The 23,316-nt window shown below is 39.5% G+C and overlaps 1 protein-coding gene across 5 annotated transcripts in view; it reads left to right on the top strand.

The window, feature by feature from the left end:
• The window catches only part of ADAM23 (ADAM metallopeptidase domain 23), a 179,645-nt gene that overhangs the window by 36,717 nt on the left and 119,612 nt on the right, over nucleotides 1-23,316 (top strand). For all 5 annotated transcript variants that reach the window (XR_010662199.1, XM_065927689.1, XM_065927687.1 and 2 more), the window contains exon 3: nucleotides 7,570-7,646. Coding sequence is in view for 4 of the 5 variants with exons in the window: in XM_065927689.1 (XP_065783761.1) it covers nucleotides 7,570-7,646 (77 nt within the window). In the remaining variant the exon portion in view is untranslated. The remainder of the gene's footprint in view (nucleotides 1-7,569; nucleotides 7,647-23,316) is intronic.

The raw sequence follows: 23,316 nt of genomic DNA, 5'->3' as shown, positions 1-23,316 counted from the left end.
TAAGGACTTCTGGCATGAACTTGGCACTTTTCCTCACTGAACCTGATCTTTCTTTCTTTGATGTGCAACCTTGGACAAAAAATATCATTTGATTCCTTTGCGCTTTTTAAAAATGTCTTTCTTCTAGAAGAGGCTAATAAAAAAGTCTGCCTTACTAGCTTCATATTATTCTAGATAACTGAGATAATTAAAACATGAGAAATATTGGGCATTTTTGTTTTTATTATATATGAGTCTTGACTGCATTGGTGATCACCAGTGAGTAAACTTAGAATAAGGGATTAGAACAGGATTGTAATTTATAATGATCTGTTGATGTTTTCTTTTGCACTTTATATTTTTTTTATGTTTCGTTTTTTTTCTTTTGCACTTTAGAACTCCTAAAACATGTTCCCATATTTGAGTTTTTGCATTATACAGAAAAAAATCCACAAGATGGACTTTTATGTTTCTTTAGCTGTGGGATAAACCCAGATTAGTCAGGTACCCAAAAGCCTGAATGAGCTAAAAGAAAAGTAATATATTTTCTTGTTTATTTATGATTATAAATCTTTGCTACACAGCCTTATTCAGTAGAATATTAGATTGGTTCAGTTCTCAAGTTGTGATTTTGTACAGCTTATGAGGAAATCTCTTGATAGTGACATTGCTTAACATTTTCTTTTACATTTTGGTTTTTTAAAAAACTTTTTAAAGAAATTTTATATTGGAATATAGCTGATTTACAGTGTTGTGTTAGCTTCAGGTATACAGTGAAGTGATTCAGTTATACATATACATATATCTATTCTTAAGAAAGTGATGTCTTTCCCTCAGACTGCTTTCAATTTAAACTTGACAATTTGTTTCTTATTGCAATTTAATTATTTGGGTCACCGGATTCTATGTCTCCTGTTTTTCTGTGAAGAGAAAAACATATTGTGCAACCAAGATTGATGCAAGGCTCCCTAGTGAAGCATCTTTCTTCAGCAGCAACTCTGGTTCTCTTCCTTCTTAGCTGGAGTATTTCCAAGGTTGTTGTTTCTGAAATATCATAAAATGTCCTGGACCTCAAAAGAAGGTAGTCTTTGAAATTCTGTGAACTCTTCCCACTGTGAAGAAAAAAGGGTGGACTCTTGAAGGCGCTTTTGAAAAAAATCATTGAGAGTAGGGAAAGAATCCATGAGCAAGAAGATAGAGGGAGGAAAAACAATTTCCGAAAAAGTTACGGTTTATGCACCTGTGCATACAAAGATACATACACCGTCTATGTTTGGTATTTTAATGAACACAGAATAAGAAATATTATCATAGCAATGAAGGAAGTAATAAAATTTTACCTACAGTCTCATGTGTGTGTGCTAAGTCATTTCAGTCGTGACCAACTCTGCGACCCCATGGGCTGCAGCATGCGAGGCTCCTCTGTCCATGGGATTCTCCAGGCAAGAATGCTGGAGTGGGTTGCCATGTCCTCCTCCAGGCGATCTTCCCGACCCAGGGAGTGAGCATGCTTCCCTTATGTCTCCTGCATTGGCAGGCAGGTTGTTTATCTCTAGTGCCACCTGGGCAGCCCACCTACAGTGTCTTTTCTGCTGGAAGGGGTAATGGAAAGCCTGAGACAGCTGAACGGTTGATTACTAATGAGATCGTGTCTAATGAGGCAGTTTTATTAATCTTTCTTCGAACTCTAATTTTAGCAGTTTTCTTTCTCAAGCACCTTCTTTCCTAGAGTCACAGCTCTCCTCTTCAGGAAGCAGAGCTGAAATCATCTCAGTGGTGTCTGCTCAGGCTTGCTTGATACCTTGCAGGTCTTTTGCTCCCTATTTGTAAAGCTTTTTCTTGTCTTATTGCTCTGCCACTCTGGATGTGTTTCCTTCATTACTTAAATGAGCATCTCCTTAAATAAACTGAATATATCTTAAGCGCAGGGAAACTTCTAAATTTTCCTCTGTTACCTTAACCATGTCTCTTATAGAGCATAGTAAAGTAAAATACATGCTCAGTGAATGTTGTCATTGATAGCACAGATACCGCAATTCAAGTTGCTCACTTTTCTGCTGAAATACGGAATTCAGTCTTGTAATGTTTTCTGAATTTGAGAAAGTGTAAACTGCGTGTTTCCCCTATTCTGTTTCAGTTATGCACACACTCTGTAGAATTCACAAGCCCTTGTAAGTAGTACAGAATACTAATTGAATACTTGTTATGTGTGAAGCATTTTTTCTTGAAAATATCTGTATCCTGGAAATACTTGCTTTTCATTTCTATAAGTAGAAATCTTTTTCCATTGTTTTCATGTCCATATTAAAGTTAACTATTCTGGAATGTAACTCCCAAGAAAACCACTGTGTCTCTTCAGCTTATATAGTGTACCTTACCTAAAGCTGAATATTTATGATTGCTTAGTAGCATAACACTGGTGGATAAGATGCAACGCCAGCCTTAGCTGAGGAATCTAATGGCCTTGTAAGTTATTTAATATGATATTAAATTGGCTCAAAAGTTCGTTTGGATTTTTCTAGAAGATGTTACAGACGGACCTGAAGAAACTTTTTGGCCAACCCAATATTATTAGGTGCCATCTACTAAAAGGAAAAAATCACAGGAAAACAACAGCACATTGTTAAGATGTGTAAATTGTTCTTCAGTGAAGGAGGTTTGTGTATATAATTGAGTTTAGTTGTTTTTGTTTACTGGGCTCCTGTAATTTCCCTGTGCCAGATTCTGAGTCAAAAGAAAAATACCGAAGTGCTTAGGCAACAGCTGCACTCAGTCCTTCAGGGTGGTAATTCTGAGCCCAGGGTTGTGCTTATTCTTGTCGTGAAATGAAGCTCTTTGACTCTAAAACCCTGCGTTCTTCCACAGAGCTATTATAGTGACGGGCTTGTAAAAATAAGTGTTAATCTTTGAATCTGTCTAGCAGATATCCTGATGGAGAAAATAACCCATTATGACCTGATGGGTGGTTCAGGCACCTTCTCTGAAGATTTCTGTGGTTCTGTGTTATTGAACGTGTTTCTCAGCCTCGCTCTGCAGGTCCTCCTTTGAGCAATGCTCTTTGAGGCAGTCTTCGTATTTTCAGCGGGTTTCAGTGGTGCTGGTCAGTTAACTTGGAAATATTTAATAAGCTATAACCAATATGGCCACGTATTGTAAAAATTTTCTACCTGTCCTGGCCATTCTTCTAATTTTTTTTTAATCTTTTGAAAGAATGGGGTTACTATGAGATAAAAATAAATAGTATCCACAAATGTAATTTATAAAACAATAATGACTCATTTTACCTGATTTGAAAACATATTTGAAATTGACTGTTATCAAAACTGTATATATATATACATGGTATTTTGTTGAAGAAAAAATGATCAATTGATGTGGAATAGCATAGAGACTCCAAAAGTTAAAGCCCATTTTATTCATATCTAGGACAGAGCAGAAATAACAGAATGATAGGGAAAAGTAGCATTTGTCAGGTATTTATTTTGGTCTAGAGAAGAATCTGTTCTCTGTGTACAAAGGCAGAATGTATAGCAAAGGAAAGAGAATATGAGAAAAATAACATACACCACTGTATTGAAATTACTTCAAGTGGCTACAGATATTTTAGATGAATATACTAATTCCATTTGCTACCTATGCAACGAAGATGAATGTTTAAGGAAATCATAAGTCATTTTATAGGAAAATTTGCCCCCTCTCAGCATTAAAGTGAATTTAGATGTTAAAACAGTCTTCCTGATAAAGGTAACAAAATAAAGTTTTTTTTTTCCTGTGGAGAAACAGAAATGTTTTTGATGTCGTGGTACTAATTGTTTCATTTGTTGTGAAGAGGAGTCTGTCAATGTGTTTGAATCCTAGAGTTGGTATTGATGATGATGATGGCATATGCCAGACACTCTGCTGAGTAAGTGTGGGGACATTTAAAGGAAAGCTCTCTGTCCGGGCCACGTGTACACATGTATATGTGAGCAGACGTGTCACTGAGCACGTCACTCAAAGCTCCACAGCCCACCTTTTCAGATTCATTGTTTGGCGTTTCCCCCAAAAGCCGTTTTCTTATAGGCCATTTCATTAAAAAATTTTTTAAAGTTTGTTTTCCACGTTAATTTTTTACTCTATTTTTATAATTGTTTTCACCCCAGGCCCTGAATATCTTTTCTTCTCCAGGCAGGTGGATTCTTTTTATCTTTTTTATCTATAGCATTTAATTTTATTTTGATTGTTGTTCAGTTGCTCTGTTGTGTTCTGGCTCTTTGCGACGCCATGGACTGCAGCCGTCCGGCTTCCCTGCCCTTCACTATTTCCTGGAGCTTGCTCAGACTCATGTCCGTTGAGTCAATGATGCCGTTCAACCATCTTTGTCCTCTGTCACCCCCTACTCCTCCTGCCTTCAATCTTTCCCAGCATCAGGGTCTCTTCCAATGAATTGGCTGCTCACATTGAATGTATGCAAATATAGGACTTTTAAAAACTTTTTATTTCGTATTGATTAACAAACAATGTGATAGTTTGAGGTGAACAGCTAAGGGACACAGCCTTTCATATAAATGTATCCATTCTCCCCCAAACTCCCCTCCCACCCAGGCTGCCATATAACCCTGGGCAGAGTTCCATGTGCTGTATACAGTAGGTCCTCGGGCAGGTGGATTCTTACTCACTTTTAAAAACCTTGTTCAAACTGCACCTTGTCCCTGAAGCCTTGGTCCTTGAGCCTGGGCTGTGTCCCAGCCATTTTTCTACATAGGGTGGGACTCAACACCTGTGTGTATAAGGACTGAATAAAATAAAGGAAAATCCCTATATTAATATTATTTGCCAGGTTTTTCATTAAATTCTGTTAAACTGAAACTTGCCACATTGACTCAGTATAAACTTACTTAACAATGATCAAATTGTCTGACTCTCAGTAATTTCTTTAAAATGGAGTAAGCAGTTACAGAGGAGCCTAGAGGGCTACAGTCCATGGGGCCGCAAAGAGTTGGACACAACTCAGGGACTAACGCACACGCATTCACACGAGCAGTTCTTACCCGGCTACGTTATTTTGCAACAGAGTTTTCTTGGGGTTTGTACTTGTCTCAGTGCTTATTTGCTATAAAATGAGTCTTTTGCTGGGTCACTGGCAGGTTCTGTAGATTAGTTACAGACATACACAGCTTTATCTAAGTTTGAATTATAAACACTTTTCCTTGGAATACTCATTTGGAAGTTTTGCACCGTTTGTTTCGATGTCATGATTTATGTGTAGTTTTTTCTTCAGTACTAAAAAAGTTGTTTATTTTCGGTCGTGCTGGTCTTGCTGCTAGCAGGCTTTCTCTAGCTGTGATGAGCTGAGGCTACTCTTCCCTGTTGTCCACAGGCTTCTTACTGCGGTGGTTTCTCTTGTTGTGGAGCCCAGGCTCCAGAGTGTGTGGGCTTCAGTGGTTGTGGGGCGTAGGCTTAAGTGCTCTGCTGCATGTGGAATCTCCTCGGACCAGGGATTGAACTCATGTCCCCTGCGTGGGCAGGCAGATTCTTACCCTCTGTACCACCAGGGAAGTCCCTATGTGTAGTTTTTGTTTTATGTATAGCTATTCTCTTTTTACCACAGTATGTTCTTGTTTATAAAGATGCTCAAACAAGTACATTTAGCAGCTCTTTTAAGCCAGAGTGCCTTTAATGAACTCTTCTCTACTATTTAATATTCTTAAGAGAAAGTATGCCTAAGGGACGTGTCTTATTCCCAGGAACAAAAGCTGTTTTCTTAAGCTTTTGGGACCCAGAGATGAAAAATTTTCCCTTATACAAATTATTCATCAAGTAAAAATATTCATGCAGAAATTAGTGCTTCAAGACACAAAATGAATTTAGATGAAAGACTTTGTGATAGTTATATTAGGTGAATAGCAGTTTTGCTGCAGATGACAGAGACCACACTTCACAAGGCAGAAGTTTCTCAAGGAGTTGTCTGAGTATAGGAAGCTCAAATCAAGGATAATGACCCTGTTCTACATGGTTGTGTGGGGTATGACATGATATCCCATGGTATTAAGGATTGAGGCACCTTCTCATTCTTCTGTATTGAAAATTTAATATGTTAATTTCCTCTTAATTTTATTTGCTGATTATTGAGTGACTATCAGATCAGCAGTTATGCTTGACAAGAAGTTGAAGTCATGGTTTACTTATAGTATTTTATGGATTTGGCATGTTGAAATAGCCCTGATTATAAATATTTGGTTAATTAGTTGAAAGTTCATATATTTTGGGGAAGAATGGTTAATATACAGATGTTTGCAAGACCCCTGTGATATCAGCTGTGAAGCAAACCCTCCATAATGGAAAGTGATCATCCATCACTGTGGAGGGAGGGCACAGTGCTTCTGAAGCCTCAAGTTCATTCCCAGCAGGTGTGTGTGAAGAAGGCTTCCTGGAAAGTAATGTCATTGGTCTGCCCTTGAAGGAAGAGTAGGATTTTGATAATGGGAAGTGGAAGAGGAAGGCAAGAGGAACAAGCAGTGGCATTGAGGAGAGTGGGAGTGAAAAGTGTCTGGTTGCTATGCATGTAACACTTCATAGAGGACACCCACTGTGCCTTCAGAATCAAGTCTGGAGGAAGGATGTTTGTGAGCAAGGCGGGTGGGGGGGGTGGGTTATGTTACATTTATCTTTGTTCTTTTTTTCCTGACAGGGTGACAAAGGAGAGTTTTTTCTTAGATAATACTTTAACAAAACTTCATTGATTTGTTGATTTATATTATTCAAGATGCTTCTGTGAGCTATTCTAATCTTTAGGACCATAACCCACCGGGCTTCTCTGTCCATGGGATTCTCCAGGCAAGAATACTGGAGTGGGTTGCCATGCCCTTCTCCAGGGGATCTTCCCCATCCAGAACTTGAACCCGAATCTGTTATGTTTCCTGCATTGGCAGGTGGGTTCTTTACCACTAGCACCAGCTGGGAAGCCCCTTTAATACCTAGAATGTATGACTCATGTTGAGATGAGATTATCTTTACATTTTGGGTTAAATCACAATGAGGACAGTATTTGTAAATGTGTGACTTCAAAAGGGGACAGAAACTCTCAGTATCCACAGAGGGCCTGGTCTGATGTGCTTTCTGAAATTGAAAGGTTTTTTTTTTTTTTTTTACTGGGACATTCTGCTGATAATTCATTTAGAGAAAGTTCCAATTCCTGATGAAGAGCAGAACGCTGACATGAGTTTTCATTTAGGTGTGCAGAAAGAATTGGTTAGCTTTGTGCACAAAATAGGCTGAAATCAAGCTTTAATTAGTCAGACTTTTGCATAATTCATCACAGTCACTTTGAAAGTTCAGTTGAATCTGCTCTTAATTTTTATCAAGATGGATTCTTTTTTTAAAGGACTTTTATTAGTTTCTTGCCGAACAGATATTTAGGCCTTCCAAGTAAAACCATGACGATACACCTGTTCTGTTTTTAAAGAAATGAATTATTTTATAGGGATCCATAAAAAAATGAATCAGTCCATAGAATGTTCTTCTTATTGAATATCATTCTTGATATCAATATAATCAGCTTTAAAGATATGAAAGTAAACTAAGGTTCTTTCTGTCTTTTTGAATCCATAGGCTGTCCATCTGGCCCAGGCAAGCTTCCAGATTGAAGCGTTTGGCTCCAAATTCATTCTTGACCTCACATTGAACAAGTAAGTATTTAGTTATGATCTTGTCAAGAAATAATTGTGATAAAACTCTACTTCCTGATAATAGTTTTGTCAAAATAATATCTGTTGTTGAAGCAACTGATATTTTTTAGCTAACTATATGTCGTATAGAACCTAAAGAAAAATATAAAGCCTGAAGTTAATTCTTTTCTTTTGCTGAAAGAAGAGACATTTAATGTATTAAAAATCTCAAATGGAGTACTTAAATGTGATTTTAAATGGGATAAATATTTGAAGTGATGCTAGCTAATTAAGTGCTAACTACAATCTCTACTATATATATATAGCAAGCATAATAAGTTACTGACTCAAGTATAATTGGACTTCAGTCTAGAAATTCCACTTTACCTTTCAATATGCAGTTCACATGACTTTTGCTTGAAGAGTAAAGAAAATGACGACTTGCAAAACCTATTTTGAGAATGTTCTTTGCTTCCTAATTTGCTCTAATACACTTTCTTAGCAATTTTGATCCTGATGAAGATTTACCTGATTTTCCTCTGAGCACGTGTTTATGTTGATATTTAAATGCTATTTCTCAAGTTGGAACCAGTTGCCCAGATGTCTTTGTTCAAAGCATGAGCAAGAGCTGTTGCCTTAAGCAGGACTCTTTAGTCTCTAATTGAGCCAGCAGCGAATATTTCTTTGGTGAAGGAGCATTCCTGCATGGTTTTCTGTAGTTTGAGAAGCTCCAGTCAATATCTTAAACTCTCATCAGTATGTTGACTAAGACTGCATTTTTGCCAGAAAGATACCACGTAATGCTATTAGACACTGCAATGTAGGTGACCACAGTTCAATATCTGAGAAATTGCAAAAGACTCTAAAGAACAACTATTAAATTTCTTGTGTGCCAAATTCTGAGAGCTCTGCAGAAAAAAAAAAATGCGGAGTCAGCTTGGGTACTCCTTACTCAAGTGTAATTGCAGCTTTAAGTCAGGATGAATCAGCAGAACTCAGAATTTCCTGTGTTATAGATATTGCAAGTTTTCTTCTCTGAGTCTGCTGAGTATTAGTTGAGTTCCTTTTCACCATGCTGGGTCAGCACTGTGCCTGCCTGAGAGATTTGTCTTGCCAATACTTAGACTGTGTTGAGTAATAAGATATAGCTAATTTTAGTTTGTTTAGATCTTCTGTTCCTTTAACTCTTACTGCAATGGATGCTGTCATATCAGACTGTACCTTGGTGATAGCAACCAACATTGCTCTGTGATTAAAACATCCTGGCCATAGCACAGCATCCCAGATGACTGAGAAAGGATCATATGGGGATATCCAGGGTACTTAGAGGTCTGTCAGTCAGTCAGTTTAGTCAGTTCAGTCACTCAGTCGTGTCTGACTCTTTGTGACCTCATGAATCACAGCACGCCAGGCCTCCCTGTCCATTGCAAACTCCAGGAGTTTGCTCAAACTCATGCCCATCGAGTCGGTGATGCCATCCAATCATCTCATCCTTTGTTGTCCCCTTCTCCTCCTGCCCCCAATCCCTGCCAGCATCAAGGTCTTTTCCAAAGAGTCAGCTCTTCACATGAGGTGCCAAAGTATTGGAGTTTCAGCTTCAGCATCAGTCCTTCCAATGAACACCCAGGGCTGATCTCCTTTAGGATGGATAGAGGTCTGTAGACACATCCAAAAATTATTTACCACTAATATTTAACATGCAGAGGAAACAAGTTGAGCACCTACTGTGAGCAGCCCTTGCCTTAAGGAGCTTATTACTTGGGAGAAACCAGTAGATAAATATATAATTTTGCTGGAGTGTGAAATTCATTGTGCTGGTGATAAACATGGAATGCTGTGGAGGCACTGAAGAGCTGAATGAGTGTGGGAAGGCATCTTAGGAAGGATGATGCTTGAACTAAATCTTGGAAGGCAAGTGCTAGTGAGGAAGAGAAGTGTTAGGCATGGATTGGAGAGAGAGAAAATGGAGAACTGTATTCCAGGCAGAGCAGAGAGTGTATGCTGTGGAGACAGGGCCATGCGGCAGTGTAGCAAGTTAAATTTTGTTGAATTTCTTGGTAAATTACAAGATGGATGCAGAGGGAGATAAGTCAGGAGAGGTAGATCCAGGGACAGCTCAGCTCATGGAAGATCTTGTATGTCATGCTTAAGTGCTTGGCTATTATAGCCTAGACTGTGAAAAATGAAGTAAGGGGAATAAACACAAGTTCTATTCTCAAGAAGTGCTAAAAGCCATGGAGAGGGAATGCTTTTAAGAAATCTTCGATGGATAAAAATCATTAGGATAGTTTTGATGTCGGTGACAAGGCAGAAAAAAGACTTAAAGTTATTGGGTACCTTGATTGCATAACTGGGTAGAAGATGGTATCAAGTTGAAATGGGCACAAGGAACAAATAGGTTAAATGGTAAAGAGAAAAGAATGTGAAATCAGGGTAGACATCATTGATTTGAGGGCTCTGGGACATTTCTACGTGGTAGGTGGATAGAGCAGTCTGAAGTACAGGGAAGAGATGGGGCCTGGATGCTTAGCTTCCTAAGCTTTAGTTTCCTTTTTAAGCTATGTGTTGCTATAAGGACTAACTGAGATAATGTGTGGTACTTATACATGTCTGCTAATTGGAAAGACATGCTTAATGCTGTGGAATGAATTCCCCCTAAAATTTCTATGTTGAAACCTTCACCTGAAACATGACTGTATTTAGAGACAGAGCCTCTAAGGAGGTAATTAAGATTGAATGAGGTCATATGGTGGAGACTTGATCTAATAAGATTAGTGTTATTATGAGATAGACACCAGAGAGCTTGCTGTCTCTCTCTCTCTACCATGTGAGGACACAGCAAGAAGGCAGTCGTCTGTAAGCCAAGAAGGGAGCCCTCACCAGGAATAGAATCAGCCAGAATGTTGTTCTTGGAAAGTCTCCAGAAGTGTGAGAAATAGGTCTCTAGTTGTTTAAAGCACCCACTTTATGGTATCTTATAATGGCACCTGAGTTGATTAGCACATTCAATATATGTTTGTATTATGCTTAATTATTATTGCCACAGCCAGGCAGTTATGGGGCTGGATGTTGGGGAATTTAGGATTGAAAAAGAATCAGTGACCTAATGGAACTCATGATCTAATAAGAAAAGCACAGTAAGTCTTTGCTTTGTTTTCTGTCAGTACTTTTTTTTTTTCTCATTTTTGTACATGAGGGTAGTATACTCTGTGATCTTTACTTTGCTGAAACTTAGACTGAAGGAAAACTTGAGGACAATTTGACAGGCCAGGGTTGATATGCATTCAAGGTAATGAGCACTGAGAATTCAGACAACATACTTTTTTAAAGTTAAAAACCTATTTGCAATACATTTGGTCCTTCTCCAGCTGCTTACCCGAAATCCATTAAAGAGCATGACAAGACTTGTAAGTGATTGACTGGATATTTAACTTTCCATTTGATTGTGTCTGATGTGGCTGCTGAAGCCTTCAGCATGCTCTCCTGTTTATTGTAAAGTGAAATCCATGCAGTCCTTCTGGCCTTTGCCTGGCACAGAGAGGGAAGAAATCTCAGGATGCCTCAGGTGCAGTAAGACAGCAGTTTGTTCCTGAGAGAACACTATCCAATGAGAGAATAAGGGAGTCTTACAAGCCTCTGCTGTACATTTGTCTTGAACAATCAGGAAAGCTCCAGCTGGGTGAAATCTATGTGCGACATCAATATTAGATGGTTGTAGCTTAAAACTGAGGAGTAGACCTAAAGCAGCTTGGAGAGTAAGGGCTTTGCTTCATGGCAACTAAGTGAACTGACAAAAGCAACTCTGATTTTGAATGAGGGGTGGAATACTAAAAGCTGTATCATTATTGTCAAGCAGGTACCAAGCTAAACAATCATGCATGTGTAGTTATCAGCTATCTGTGGTTTGCTTTCCACACTGCACTGTGAGCAGAGTTCTGTCGTGAATGATCACTCTAGGGGAAGTGCAGGGGAAGGGTGTGGATGAACAACTTGTGCGGTCTTTGGTCTCTTTTTTAAAATTATTGAATTTATTTTAATTGAAGGCTAATTAGTTTACAGTATTGTAGTGATTTTTGCCATATATTGACACGAATCAGCCATAGGTGTACATGTGTTCACCATCCTGAACCCCCCTCCCGCCTCCCTCCCCAGCCCATCCCTCTGGGTCATCCCAGTGCACCAGCCCTGAGCACCCTGTCTCAGGCATCGAACCTGGCCTGGCGATCTGTTTCACATATGATAATATACATGTTTCAATGCTGTTCTCTCAAATCATCCCACCCTCGCCATCTCCCACAGAGTCCAAAAGACTGTTCTTTACATCTCTGTCTTTTTTGCTGCCTCACATATAGGGTCATCATTACCATCTTTCTAAATTCCATTTATTTGCGTTAATATGCTGTATTGGTGATTTTCTTTCTGACTTACTTCACTCTGTATAATAGGCTCCAGTTTCATCCACCTCATTAGAACTGATTCAAATGCATTCTTTTTAGTGGGTGAGTAATATTCCATTATGTATATGTACCACAGCTTTCTTATCCATTCGTCTGCCGATGGACATCTAGGTTGCTTCCATGTCCTGGCTATTGTAAACAGTGCAGCAGTAAACATTGGGGTACACATGTCTCTTTCAATTCTGGTTTCCTTGGTGTGTTTGCCCAGCAGTGGGATTGCTGGGTTGTGTGGCAGTTCTATTTCCAGTTTTTTAAGGAATCTCCATGCTGTTCTCCGTAGTGGCTGTACTAGTTTGCATTCCCACCAACAGTGTGAGAGGGTTCCGTTTTCTCTGCACCCTCTCCAGCATTTATTGTCTGTAGGTTTTTTGATAGCAGCCATTCTGACTGGCGTGAGATGGTACCTCATTGTAGTTTTTATTTGCATTTCTCTGATAATGAGTGATGTTGAGCATCTTTTCATGTGTTTGTTAGCCTTCTGTATGGAGGACACCCTTCTTTATTGCTTCATCTCCCTGGGAGGATAATGGCTTTGTTCTGATGTGGGGGGATTCAGGGGTATTTGACTTAAGATGAATATCTAGAAAATGCTGATTTAAAGAAATGCATCCACACAGTGGTTTGCTTATGAAAAGTAGTTCATGCAGTGGTTTTAAAAGAAGAGGGGCTTCCTTGGTGGCTCAGAGGTGAATAAAATGCCTGTCAGTGCAAGAGACACAATTTTGATTCCTGGTTCAGAAAGATCCGACATGCTGCAGAGCAGCTAAGCCTGTGCACCACAGCTATTGAGCCTGCGCTCTAGAGCCCAGGAAGTGTGACTGCTGAGCCCGTATGCCACAACGACTGGAGCCTGTGCACCCTTGAGGCTGTCCTGTGCAACAAGAGAAGCCACTGCAACGAGAAGCTGGAACACCTCGAGCAGAGAGTTGCCGCCTCCTGCTCGACGCAGCTAGAGAAAAGCCTGTGCAGCAGTGAAGACCCAGCACAGCAAAAATAGATTAATACATAAATAATTGAAAAAAAAAATGAGCAAACAAAATCACAAAAAATAATATAAAAAGAAAGAAAGAAGGAAACAGCTACATTGATGTAGTTTCAGCTAGATTAAATAAAAATCCTGGCTTTCATGCTGATTAATATGATTAATTTATTCTTTGTTCAGCCAGCACACGTTTATTGAGCATCTAGTTTGCATTAAGATACTGTGCTGAGCAACCCAGGGGTTTCAGGACTGTGTAAAAGAATTCCTCCTCTCTAAGAGCCCACAAAAGAGAATAAAATATATATAAATTGTATTAAATATGATAGGGAGTGACTTGGGAGGCCTTGGTGCTGGAAGGTTTTATGGGGAAGATGAGATTTAATATTTGTCTTAAAGGATGCCGTCTTGGGTTTGGTTCCCCTGGTAGCAGATCCTGAGGCAGGATTTCCAGAAAATGCCTTCAGGGAGTTAAGGAGTGAGATGTGGACGGGGTGGGAGCTTTAAAAGAGAGATTTCGGGAGAGGGGATTGGGATGGGGAACACATGTAAATCCATGGCTGATTCATATCAGTGTATGGCAAAAACCACTACAATATTGTAAAGTAATTAGCCTCCAACTAATAAAAATAAATGAAAAAAGAAATAAAAGAGAGATTCCCCATGTGCCCAACTGGGGCTCATTCCCACTGAGGAAATCCTGGGAGTCCTTGGGTTCATTCTCTAGAACATGCCAGAATATTATCCAACTGAGGATGGATAAAACTGGAGTTTTGTCCACTGACTGCAGTCTGTTGTTGATTAAGGGCTGTTTCTGGGAGTGGTACCTCTTCAGCTTGTTGCTCTTGCCTCCTGTGAGGTAGAAAAAAGCCAAGAGTGTTAGGTATTTCTCGTCACCTGCCTTCAGCGTGTCGAGGTGCCTGCTGAAGGCATGTGGGCACGGCATGTCAGGGTCTGCTACAGAAAGATGTGGGAGGGAGAAAGGTACATTCCACGTGGGAAAGTGGCAGAGCAAAGGATGGGGAGCAGGAAAGCATCGAACCCCTGGTGCGAGTGAAAACCAGTGAGCCCCTTCTCTTGAAGAAGCTTGAACCACCCATCAGTGGATGGAAGGCAAGCTGCCCATCCCGAGTCACTGGATTCGGAGGGGGAATTTCAGTCGTGTTCTCTTGAGTGTTTTTTTAGCTCTTCACGTTTGGAGATTTGAACTCAAAATTGGGTTTATAAGACGCAACATGTGGAGGAGAATAGGGCTCCTGCCCTATTTTCCTTTTGTGCATGAATCAGAGAAAGAGTTCAGAACTGTGGCTGCAGAAGACTGAGGCAAATTTGCCTTCACTGCAGCCCAGGGCAGGCCATCCTGACTTCCATCCAGGCTTTCATGTTGGCTTCTGAGTTGGTTTGACTCTTCTTTTTTTTAATAACAGAAAAATAAAAATTAAAAAAATGATTTGTTTTTAGTTGAAGAATAATTACCTTACAGTGTTGTATTGATTTCTGCCAAACATCAACATATAACAGAAAAAAAATTTTATTTAGGAAAGAAATCTAAGAAGAATATTACCTCGAAGTGCAAGATAGTAAGATTATATACTGTAAATAACCAAATTTTCCACACACAGATTCTCTCTCTCTCCATATGTATGTATGTATGTATGTATGTGGGTGTGCTCAGTTGGGTCCAACTCTTTGCAACCCCGTGGACTGTAGCCTGCCATGCTCCTCTGTCCATGGAATTTTCCAGGCAAGAATACTGCAGTGGGTTGCCATTTCCTTCTCCAGGAGATTTTCCCAACCCAGTAGGCTTGACTCTTGACCTAGGTTAGCTGGTCATGTAGCTCAGTGCTAACCCCTGCCCCAACCCTCTTCTCTCCTGCTCTCCGCCCTTTAGTCTCACTGCTGGAATTCCTCGCACACATCTGGGCAAGGGAAGGCCCTGGTTTTTCGGAATTCAGGCCTTTGGTCTCAGACTTGTGCTGAGGCTGCCAACTGAGGCATGTTTTCTGGGTTTGCGTCCAAAAGAGCTAGAAATGATGAGTAACTTGGCTCTCCATCTCAGGGTTCTGTTTCTTTCAGATGCTGCTAACTCTTAGGCTCAATGCTGCATTTCCTAGTTTCCAGAGTCTGTAGAAGGAAGGCTTTCAGCTGCAGTCGTACTAGTAATAGGACCTCTGCTAAGCCCTTTACCCATTTTATCCAATTTAAATCCTGTGTGATCATTTCCAGCCTGAGACCTCTTGACATTCGGTTATGTGCTGGCGTTCAGGCTGTACTGTCTGTCTGGAGTCTTCTTCTGTTGCTGCTTTGATCACTGGAGTCTCAGCTTACAAGGGAGCTGGGCATAATTCTAGTGATTGCTCATCTCTTCACATTAAGTGAGACAAAGCAATTTAGCTATTTTAGTCAATTATTTCAGTTTATTTATTTGTTTAAAATTTTTGCCTGCACAAGGGTCTTCATTGCTTTGCGTAGGCTTTCTCTAGTTGCTGTGAGCGAGGGCTACACTTGGTTGTGGTGCCTGAGCTTCTATTGTGGTGGCTTCTCTTGTTGCGGTGCATGGGCTCTCCGGTGCACGCGCTTAGCTGCTCCGTGGCATATGAAATATTCCCACACCAGGGATCGAACCTATGTCCCCTGCATTGGCAGGCAGGGAAGTCCTATTTTTAATGATGTAAAGAAAATACAGGAGACCAGGGTTTGATCCCTGAGTCTGGAAGATCCTTTGGAGAAGGGAATGTCAATCCACTCCAGTAATCTCACCTGGAGAACTCCATGGCCAGAGAAGCCTGGCAGGCTATAGTCCTTGGGGTTGAAAAGAATCGGACCTGACTAAGCAACTAACACACAAAGAAAATGCAGAAGAAGGCCCAGTGAGGTGGATGAAACTGGAGCCTATTATACAGAGTGAAATAAGTCAGAAGGAAAAACACCAATTCAGTATATTATCGCATATATATGGAATTTAGAAAGATGGTAATGATGACCCTATATGTGAGACAGCAAAAGAGACACAGATATAAAGAACAGACTTTTGGACTCTGTGGGAGAAGGCAAGGGTGGGATGATTTGAAAGAATAGCACTGAAACATGTGCTATTACCAGGTGTGAAACAGATCACCAGTCCAAGTTCAATGCATGAAACAGGGCACTCAAGCTGGTGCACTGGGATGACCCTGAGGGATGGGATGGGAAGGGGAGAGGGGGGTTCAGGATGGGGGACACATGTATACCCATGGCTGATTCATGTCAATGTATGGCAAAACCCACTATAATATTGTAAATGAATGAGCCTGCAATTAAAATAAATTAATTAATTAAAAAAATAAAATTATCCTTTAAAAAAATTTTATTAGTGACATTGGTTTGTAACATTATACAAGTTGCACAGTGTACCACATTAGATTTCTACTCATGTATACACTATAGCCAGCTCACCACCCAAAACTTAGTTGCCACTGGTCACAGTGCAGTTAATCCCCTTTATCCTTTTCATGCTTCACTCTGTTCCTGCTCCTTCCCCTCTGTTAGCCCCACTCTGTTCTTTGTATCTACTTCTTCATTTTTGTTTGGTTTGCTTTATTTATTTAGTTTGTCTCAAATATTCTACATGTGAATGAAATCATATGGTATTTGTCTTTCCCCGTCTGACATTTCACTTATCACAATACCTTCAAAGTCCATCTGTCTTGTCATAAATGGCAAGATTTCATCTTTCTCATGACTGAGTAGTATTTCATTGTGAGTATGTATACACCACATGTTTTGTATCCATTCATCTGTTGAAGGGCACTTAGGTTGTCTCCATATCTTGGCTATTGTACATAATGTTGTCATGAATGTATGGATGTGTATATTTTTTTGCATGACTGCTTTTGTATTCTTTTGATAAAAACCCAGAAGTAGAATAGCTGGAGCATATGGTAGTTCTGTTCTTAACTTTTTGAGGAATATCCATAGTATTTTCCACCTGTTCACATTCCCACCAACAGTGTGTGAGGGTTTCTTTTTTCCTATATCCTTGCCAGCACTTGTTATTTCTTGCCTTTTTCATAATAATCATTCTCATAGGCATGAGGTGATAGCTCATTGTGTTTGCTTTGATTGCATTGATTTGCGTTACACAGTGATAGTGAACAACTTTTCCTGTGCTTATTAGCCATCTGTATGTCTTCTTTGGAAAAATGTTTCCTTTGCTTATATTTTTATTGGGTTATTAGTTTTTTCACTGTTGAATTTTATGAGTTGATTGTATATTTTGGATACTAATCTCTTATTGAGTGTATGATTTGCAGATATCTTCTCTTGTACAATAGGCTGTTTTTTCATTTTGTTAATAGTTTCTTATATTGTGCAGAAACTTTCTAGTCTGTTGTAGTCCCATTTATTTATTTTTACTTTTGCTTCCTTTGTCTGAGGAGATACATTCAGAAAGATAATATGAAGACAGATGTCAAAGAGTGTACTGCCTGTATTTTCTTTTAAAAAAATTTTTTTATTGGCATATAGTTGATTTACAATATGGGGTTAGTTTCTGCTGCACAACAATGAATCAGTTATATGTATACGTGTATTCACTCTTTTTTATATTCTGTTCTCTTTTAAGTCTCTATTTCATTTTTTCCCCACTCCAATCTATTTTATTTCCTTCCTCCTGTTGACTTTGGACTTCATTTGTTCTTCTTTTTCTGGTTCTTTTACATGTGGGGTTAGGTTGCTTGTTTGAGACTTTTCTTGTTCCTGGAGGAAGTCCTGTATTGCTATAAACTTCCCTCTGAGTGAAAGTAATCCAGTTTGTTAAGCAGACCAGGTCATCTATCATGGGCTGCATTTTGTCCTCCAGAATTTATATGTTGAAGTCCCAACTAGCCAGTAACTCAGAATATAGCTCTATTTGGATATAAGGACTTCAAGGAGGTAATTAAATAATGAAGTCTTTACTGTAGGCCCTAATCCAACAAAACTGGTGTCCTTTAAGGGATTCCCAGGTGGTGCAGTGGTGAAGAGTCCATCTGCCAATGCAGGAGACACAGGAGATGCGGGTTTGGTTCGGAAAGATCACCTGGAGTAGGAAATGGCAACTGACTCCCAATATTCTTGCCTGGGAAATCCCAAAGACAGAGGAGCCTGGCAAGCTACAGTCCATGGGGTCGAAGAGAGTCAGACAAGATTGAGTGTGCACACACACACGGTGTCCTTTAAGAAGAGGACATTTGGAGGCAGACACATGAGAAATACCGTGTACCGTGTGAAGACCTCATGATAAGGAGGCCATCTGCAAGTTGGGGAGAGAGGCCTCCAAGTGAAACCAGTGCTCCCCATAACTTGCTCTTAGACTTCTATCCTACAGAACTATGAGGAAATAAATTTCTGTTGTTTAAACCTCTGGTCTGTTGTACTTTGTTATGGCAGCTCTAGCAAAGGAATACACCGTTGCAATCCATTTATTGCTTATTTATTGCAATGAGACAGTCAGCATTAAACTGCTGCTTGTTAATGGGTGAGTCTGCCCCTGGTAGCTAATTCTGCTACTATAAATTTTAAGTGTTGTTCTGAGAGATTATGGCCTCTTTTGCATTTATGTACTTCAAAATAAAGAGTAGCATTATTTATGCAGTTTTGAAAAAGTTTCTGCCATAATAAGGAATCTTAAGAAGCAAAGAAAGAAAAAAAAAAAGAATCAAAGATCCCCAAAGTTGCTGTATTGATTGCCACTGTGCCATGTTCAATATAATGTAGATAAATATTGCTTTCTATTTGTCCTAGAGGCCCAGAAGTGTTCTAAGATTTCCAGTGCTGGCAGGATTGAGTTGCTAGGGGATTTTTCTCCTTAAGTCATCCTTTCCTGTATATTTTTAAACATTTTGTTTAAATGTATGGTACAAGGTAGTTCCTTTTGCCTTACTTTCACTGATCAGGTCTCCCTCAGGCATTTCTGTTTGAATAATGAAGCCTGTAATGGATACTTTGGATAATATCATTATCATTTGCTTTTGATGATGCATCTTTAAGCTGCTAGATTAGATCCAGGAACTCTTGAAAAAAATTTAAGATAAATGTTAGTAGGTTCTAGTTCTATTTTTTAGGATATGTGTTAATATTTGACCTCCTCTCAGAATGCTTTGACAGTGACTTCAACAATTAAACATAATAGCAGAAGCATTAAAAATAAAATCACTATTGAACCATTGGTGTTTATTTTTATTTTTTATTTATTTATGGTTCTGCTGGGTCTTCTTTGCTGTGTGAGGGTTTTCTCTGGTTGTGGTGAGGGGGGCTACTCTTCACTGCGGTGCACAGGCTTCTTTCTCACTGCAGTGGCTTTCTCTTGTTGCGGAGCATGGGCTCTAGAGCACGTGGACTTCAGTAGTTGCAGCCCTTGGGCTCTAGAGCACAGGCTCAGCAGTCGTTTTGCACAGGTTCATTTGCCCCAAGGCATATGGAATCTTCTGGGGCCAGGGAATCCAACCCATGTCTCCTGCATTGGCAGGTGGATTCTTCATCACTGAACCACCAGGGAAGTCCGAACCATTGGTATTTATGTACTAATTCTTGATGTAGGTGGAAGAGGTCTAATGTAACTCTTGAGTGGTGAAGGACTGTGGATGTTTGACCTCTACTTTCAGTAAGAGACTTCATTTATTCCATCCCCTTCTTATCTGTTGACCATAATTTTTATGGGTGAAGGAGACCCAGGGAAATTAAACACAAGACTGAAGAACTCAGAAGGGCTATAGGAGCTAGATGTAGATTCTCTAAGTTCCAAGAAATGTAAAGATGTGGAAGTGAAGGAAAGCGAAGTTGTTCAGTAGTGTCTAACTCTCTATGATCCTATGGACCATATAGTCCATGGAATTCTCCAGGTAAGAATACTGGAGTGGGTTGCCGTTTCCTTCTTCAGGGATTGCCCAGAAATGAGGAATTGCAGTGATAGTCTCTCACACAAAAAAGAAAAAAAAAAGGCATTTGAGAATTTCTAGCATTATCAAGTGATCTAATTACCAATGGGATCACATAGCACTGTTTTTTAATGCAGGATACAAATACCATGTATTGAATTAAGAGACTATTTCTTGACTGGTGGATTAAAGGAGACACTTTGAAGGTGTCCACCCCAATGCAGAATGTGGGCAAATGAAACGAACTTGGTTCATTCTTCAAACTACTTCTTGGTCTTTATGGTTACTGGGGGGAATGATGGGCCAGAGATAAATTGGGAGTTTGGAATTGACATGTACACTCTGCTGTATTTAAACAGATAACCAGCAAGGACCTACTGTATAGCACAGGGAAATCTGCTCAATATTCTGTAATAACTTAAATGGAGAAAGAACTCAAGACAGATTAATGATTAATGAAGAATTACAAAAGTTAATTTTGACAAAAAATTGAAAAGCACAGAGGATTAGTGATATAAGGCATCTAAGATAAGTTAATTGCATTAGTTACTGACTGTAGATCTTACTTTTCTTACAGTTAAGTGAGGAATGCCAGGTGCTAAGGTATATAATTTCCATTATCTGATAAAGGAAGCTTATCTGTCTAGAGATATAAATGTTTTCCTATCAGGGAGAAATTTATCCCTTGGGTGCTGATGTTGCCAGACGTTCGGTAGCATAATGGTTAATGTCTGTAACCGTGATTTTGTGAATGACCAGAAATGTTATTTAAATGGACTTCTCATATTGACCCTCTGTGGTAGCCAAGTGCATAACGTACTTTCTAACCTCAGTGGATTGATGAATAGATTCCTATTGATTGAACCCTTTTAAGAACCATCTCAAGCACTTTTTTTTCCAGAAATGTTTACTGAGTACTTGGTAAGTGCCAGACGATGAGGAAGCTGCCAGAGAGAAGCTCTGCCCTCATGAAGCTTACAGGATAATGGAGGAGAAAGACAGTTAGACCACATCTAAATTATAGTCTGAGAAGTGCCATGGTGGAGTAAATTGAGGGTGCTTTTATCCCCTGGACGAGAGGGATTGAATAGGAAACTAAATGTTTACGGAGCTAAATGTCTACATTCAGATCTAAAGTGTAAGAGTTGTCCAGCCAAAGGTTTGAGCGTCAGAGACTGTGAGGGTCTGAAAGGTAGGTAGGTGAGAGAGATGAGGCTTGTAAGTGAATGCAGGCTTGGAGCACTTAATAAAACCACACAACAAGGTAGAAAAAAAAAATAGAAACTTTGTCATGGCAGAGCAGTCTATTTGGGGCAACTTTTAAATACACATCTGAAAGTACCACTTGCTATCTTTTACATAAATTTCTTTAAGCAATAGGATTTTTTTTCTCCTAGAAGAGCTGTGGGCAGGAAGGTTAATAATGAATTCTCTGTTCTTCTTACCACCTGACTTAAATTGCTTTTTGCTCTGAGTAAACAGCAACTGCTGTTTCAGTACATCTCAGCGGAATTTTATCCCAACAGAAATGGTCCCTATTCCTCCCCATGTAACCTCCGTAGATGGAATGATGGACAAGGGAAGCATGGCTGACCTGCTGACAGGTTAGATTTCTGACAGTCTGCTTCTGATTCAATGGATATTCTGTGTATGCTTCTCACAATTAACAGAATATTATTTCATGGACTCTATCCTGGCCATTTATTTTATGCTGTGTTCTGACTTTTAATTTTTTAAATAGCCTTTTTTTCCTGCTCTCACACAGTAAGTGACAGAACTGGCAGAATTCAGGATCACCCCCTGTCAAAGCCTTTGAGAGCAGTGACGTTTTTCAGTAATAATCCCCTTGAAGTTATGTTTCAAAAGCTCAACAAAACCTTAGTTATAAATAGAGATATAAATTTTATACTACTTGCCTTTTACATTTTGCTTTACTTTCACTACTCCTATTTTTTTCAGAAAATCTAGTCCCAAACAATAATGTATTAACTTTCCTCTAAATACTATAAAGTGAGGGTTTGATCAGGGAAGAGAGCTTCTTAGGATTCTTGGTCGTTATCTGCTGCCAGTAAGAATTATGTTATTTTCCAGAACCAATTTTTTGATGATTCATAGACTAGAATCATCGTGTAAGATCATTTCCCCTATTTTCTTAAAATTAATTATAATATTAGAATCTCCAATATTAGAACCTAAACCATGGTTTATTTTGATTTGTTTATAAACATGTCCTCTTTAAATGATCAGTTCTAACTCAACTCCCATAATGATAACTGTGTGCTTTATGGCATTTTGATTGTGTTTAAAGACAAAATCTACTTATACTTTTTTCATGTGATCATTTCTGCAAGAAGTTTCAAGTCAATTCAATTAAAATAATTTTAAAATGAAAAAAGACCTATCTGTCTCTCTTTCAGGAATATTTTTCAAACAAGAGGCTGAAAACCTCGAATACACTGTAGAATGAACGTTTCATTTCTTCCTCCTTTACTTTTTACCAAAACGACGTCATGTGTGTAGTAAATCAGACTAAACTATTTGACAATAAGGATCTTACAGCATTAGGACAAAACTATGTTTCTTATAAACTATTTCTCAGAGACTTAATTGTGTCTGAGGCTCTTCCTCACTGCTGTTAGCATTCATTCATTAAGTGCTGACTGACCTGGTACTTGACCCTAAAGAGATCTTTTGGTCTGTGAAGCTATTCAGACAATGGAAAAGGGTTTCTTTATGTGACTTCTGGCACTTGCCCCATCCTCCCTCCCTCCATCCCTCTGCACTGTCTTAGGTTAAGGGAAAACAACCAAGAATAAGATGCAGTCTCTTTGTGAAGTCTACAGTTTAGGGCAGGATCAGGGAAAGCTACATAGAGGAGAGGATGGTTGAGCTGAATTTTGAAGGATGAGTAATTCAAAGATGAGTGGTTTAAGACTTTTGCATGGGCTGGGCGGGCAGTAACTCCTTTGGACCCCCATTTAATATTTCTTTATTTACTTTGGGCTGTGCTGGATCTTTGTTGCCGTGCGGGTTTTTCTCTAGTTGCGGAGAACAGGGGCTGCTCTCTAGTTGCGGTGCATGGGCGTCTCACGGCGATGGCCTCTCTTGTGGAGCACGGGCTCAAGGGTGCGTGGGCTTCAGTAGTTATGGTTCCTGGGCTCCTGAGCACAGGCTCGATAGCCATGGCTCATGAGCTTAGTTGCTCCACAGCATGTGGGATCTTCCTGGACCAGGGATTGAACCCGTGTCTCCTGCATGGGCAGGCGAAATCTTTACCACTGAGCCCCCAGGGAAGCCCTGGGCACTCATTTATTTTTGCGGGTGAGTCAGTGTTTGGTGTGGAATGTTCATTGGACATA

The sequence above is a fragment of the Muntiacus reevesi genome, chromosome 3 (genome assembly GCF_963930625.1).
Source record: "Muntiacus reevesi chromosome 3, mMunRee1.1, whole genome shotgun sequence".
Classification (NCBI taxonomy): Eukaryota; Metazoa; Chordata; class Mammalia; order Artiodactyla; family Cervidae; genus Muntiacus; species Muntiacus reevesi.
Note: the sequence above shows the minus strand (reverse complement) of the source record. Positions and strands in the feature narration are given on the sequence as shown.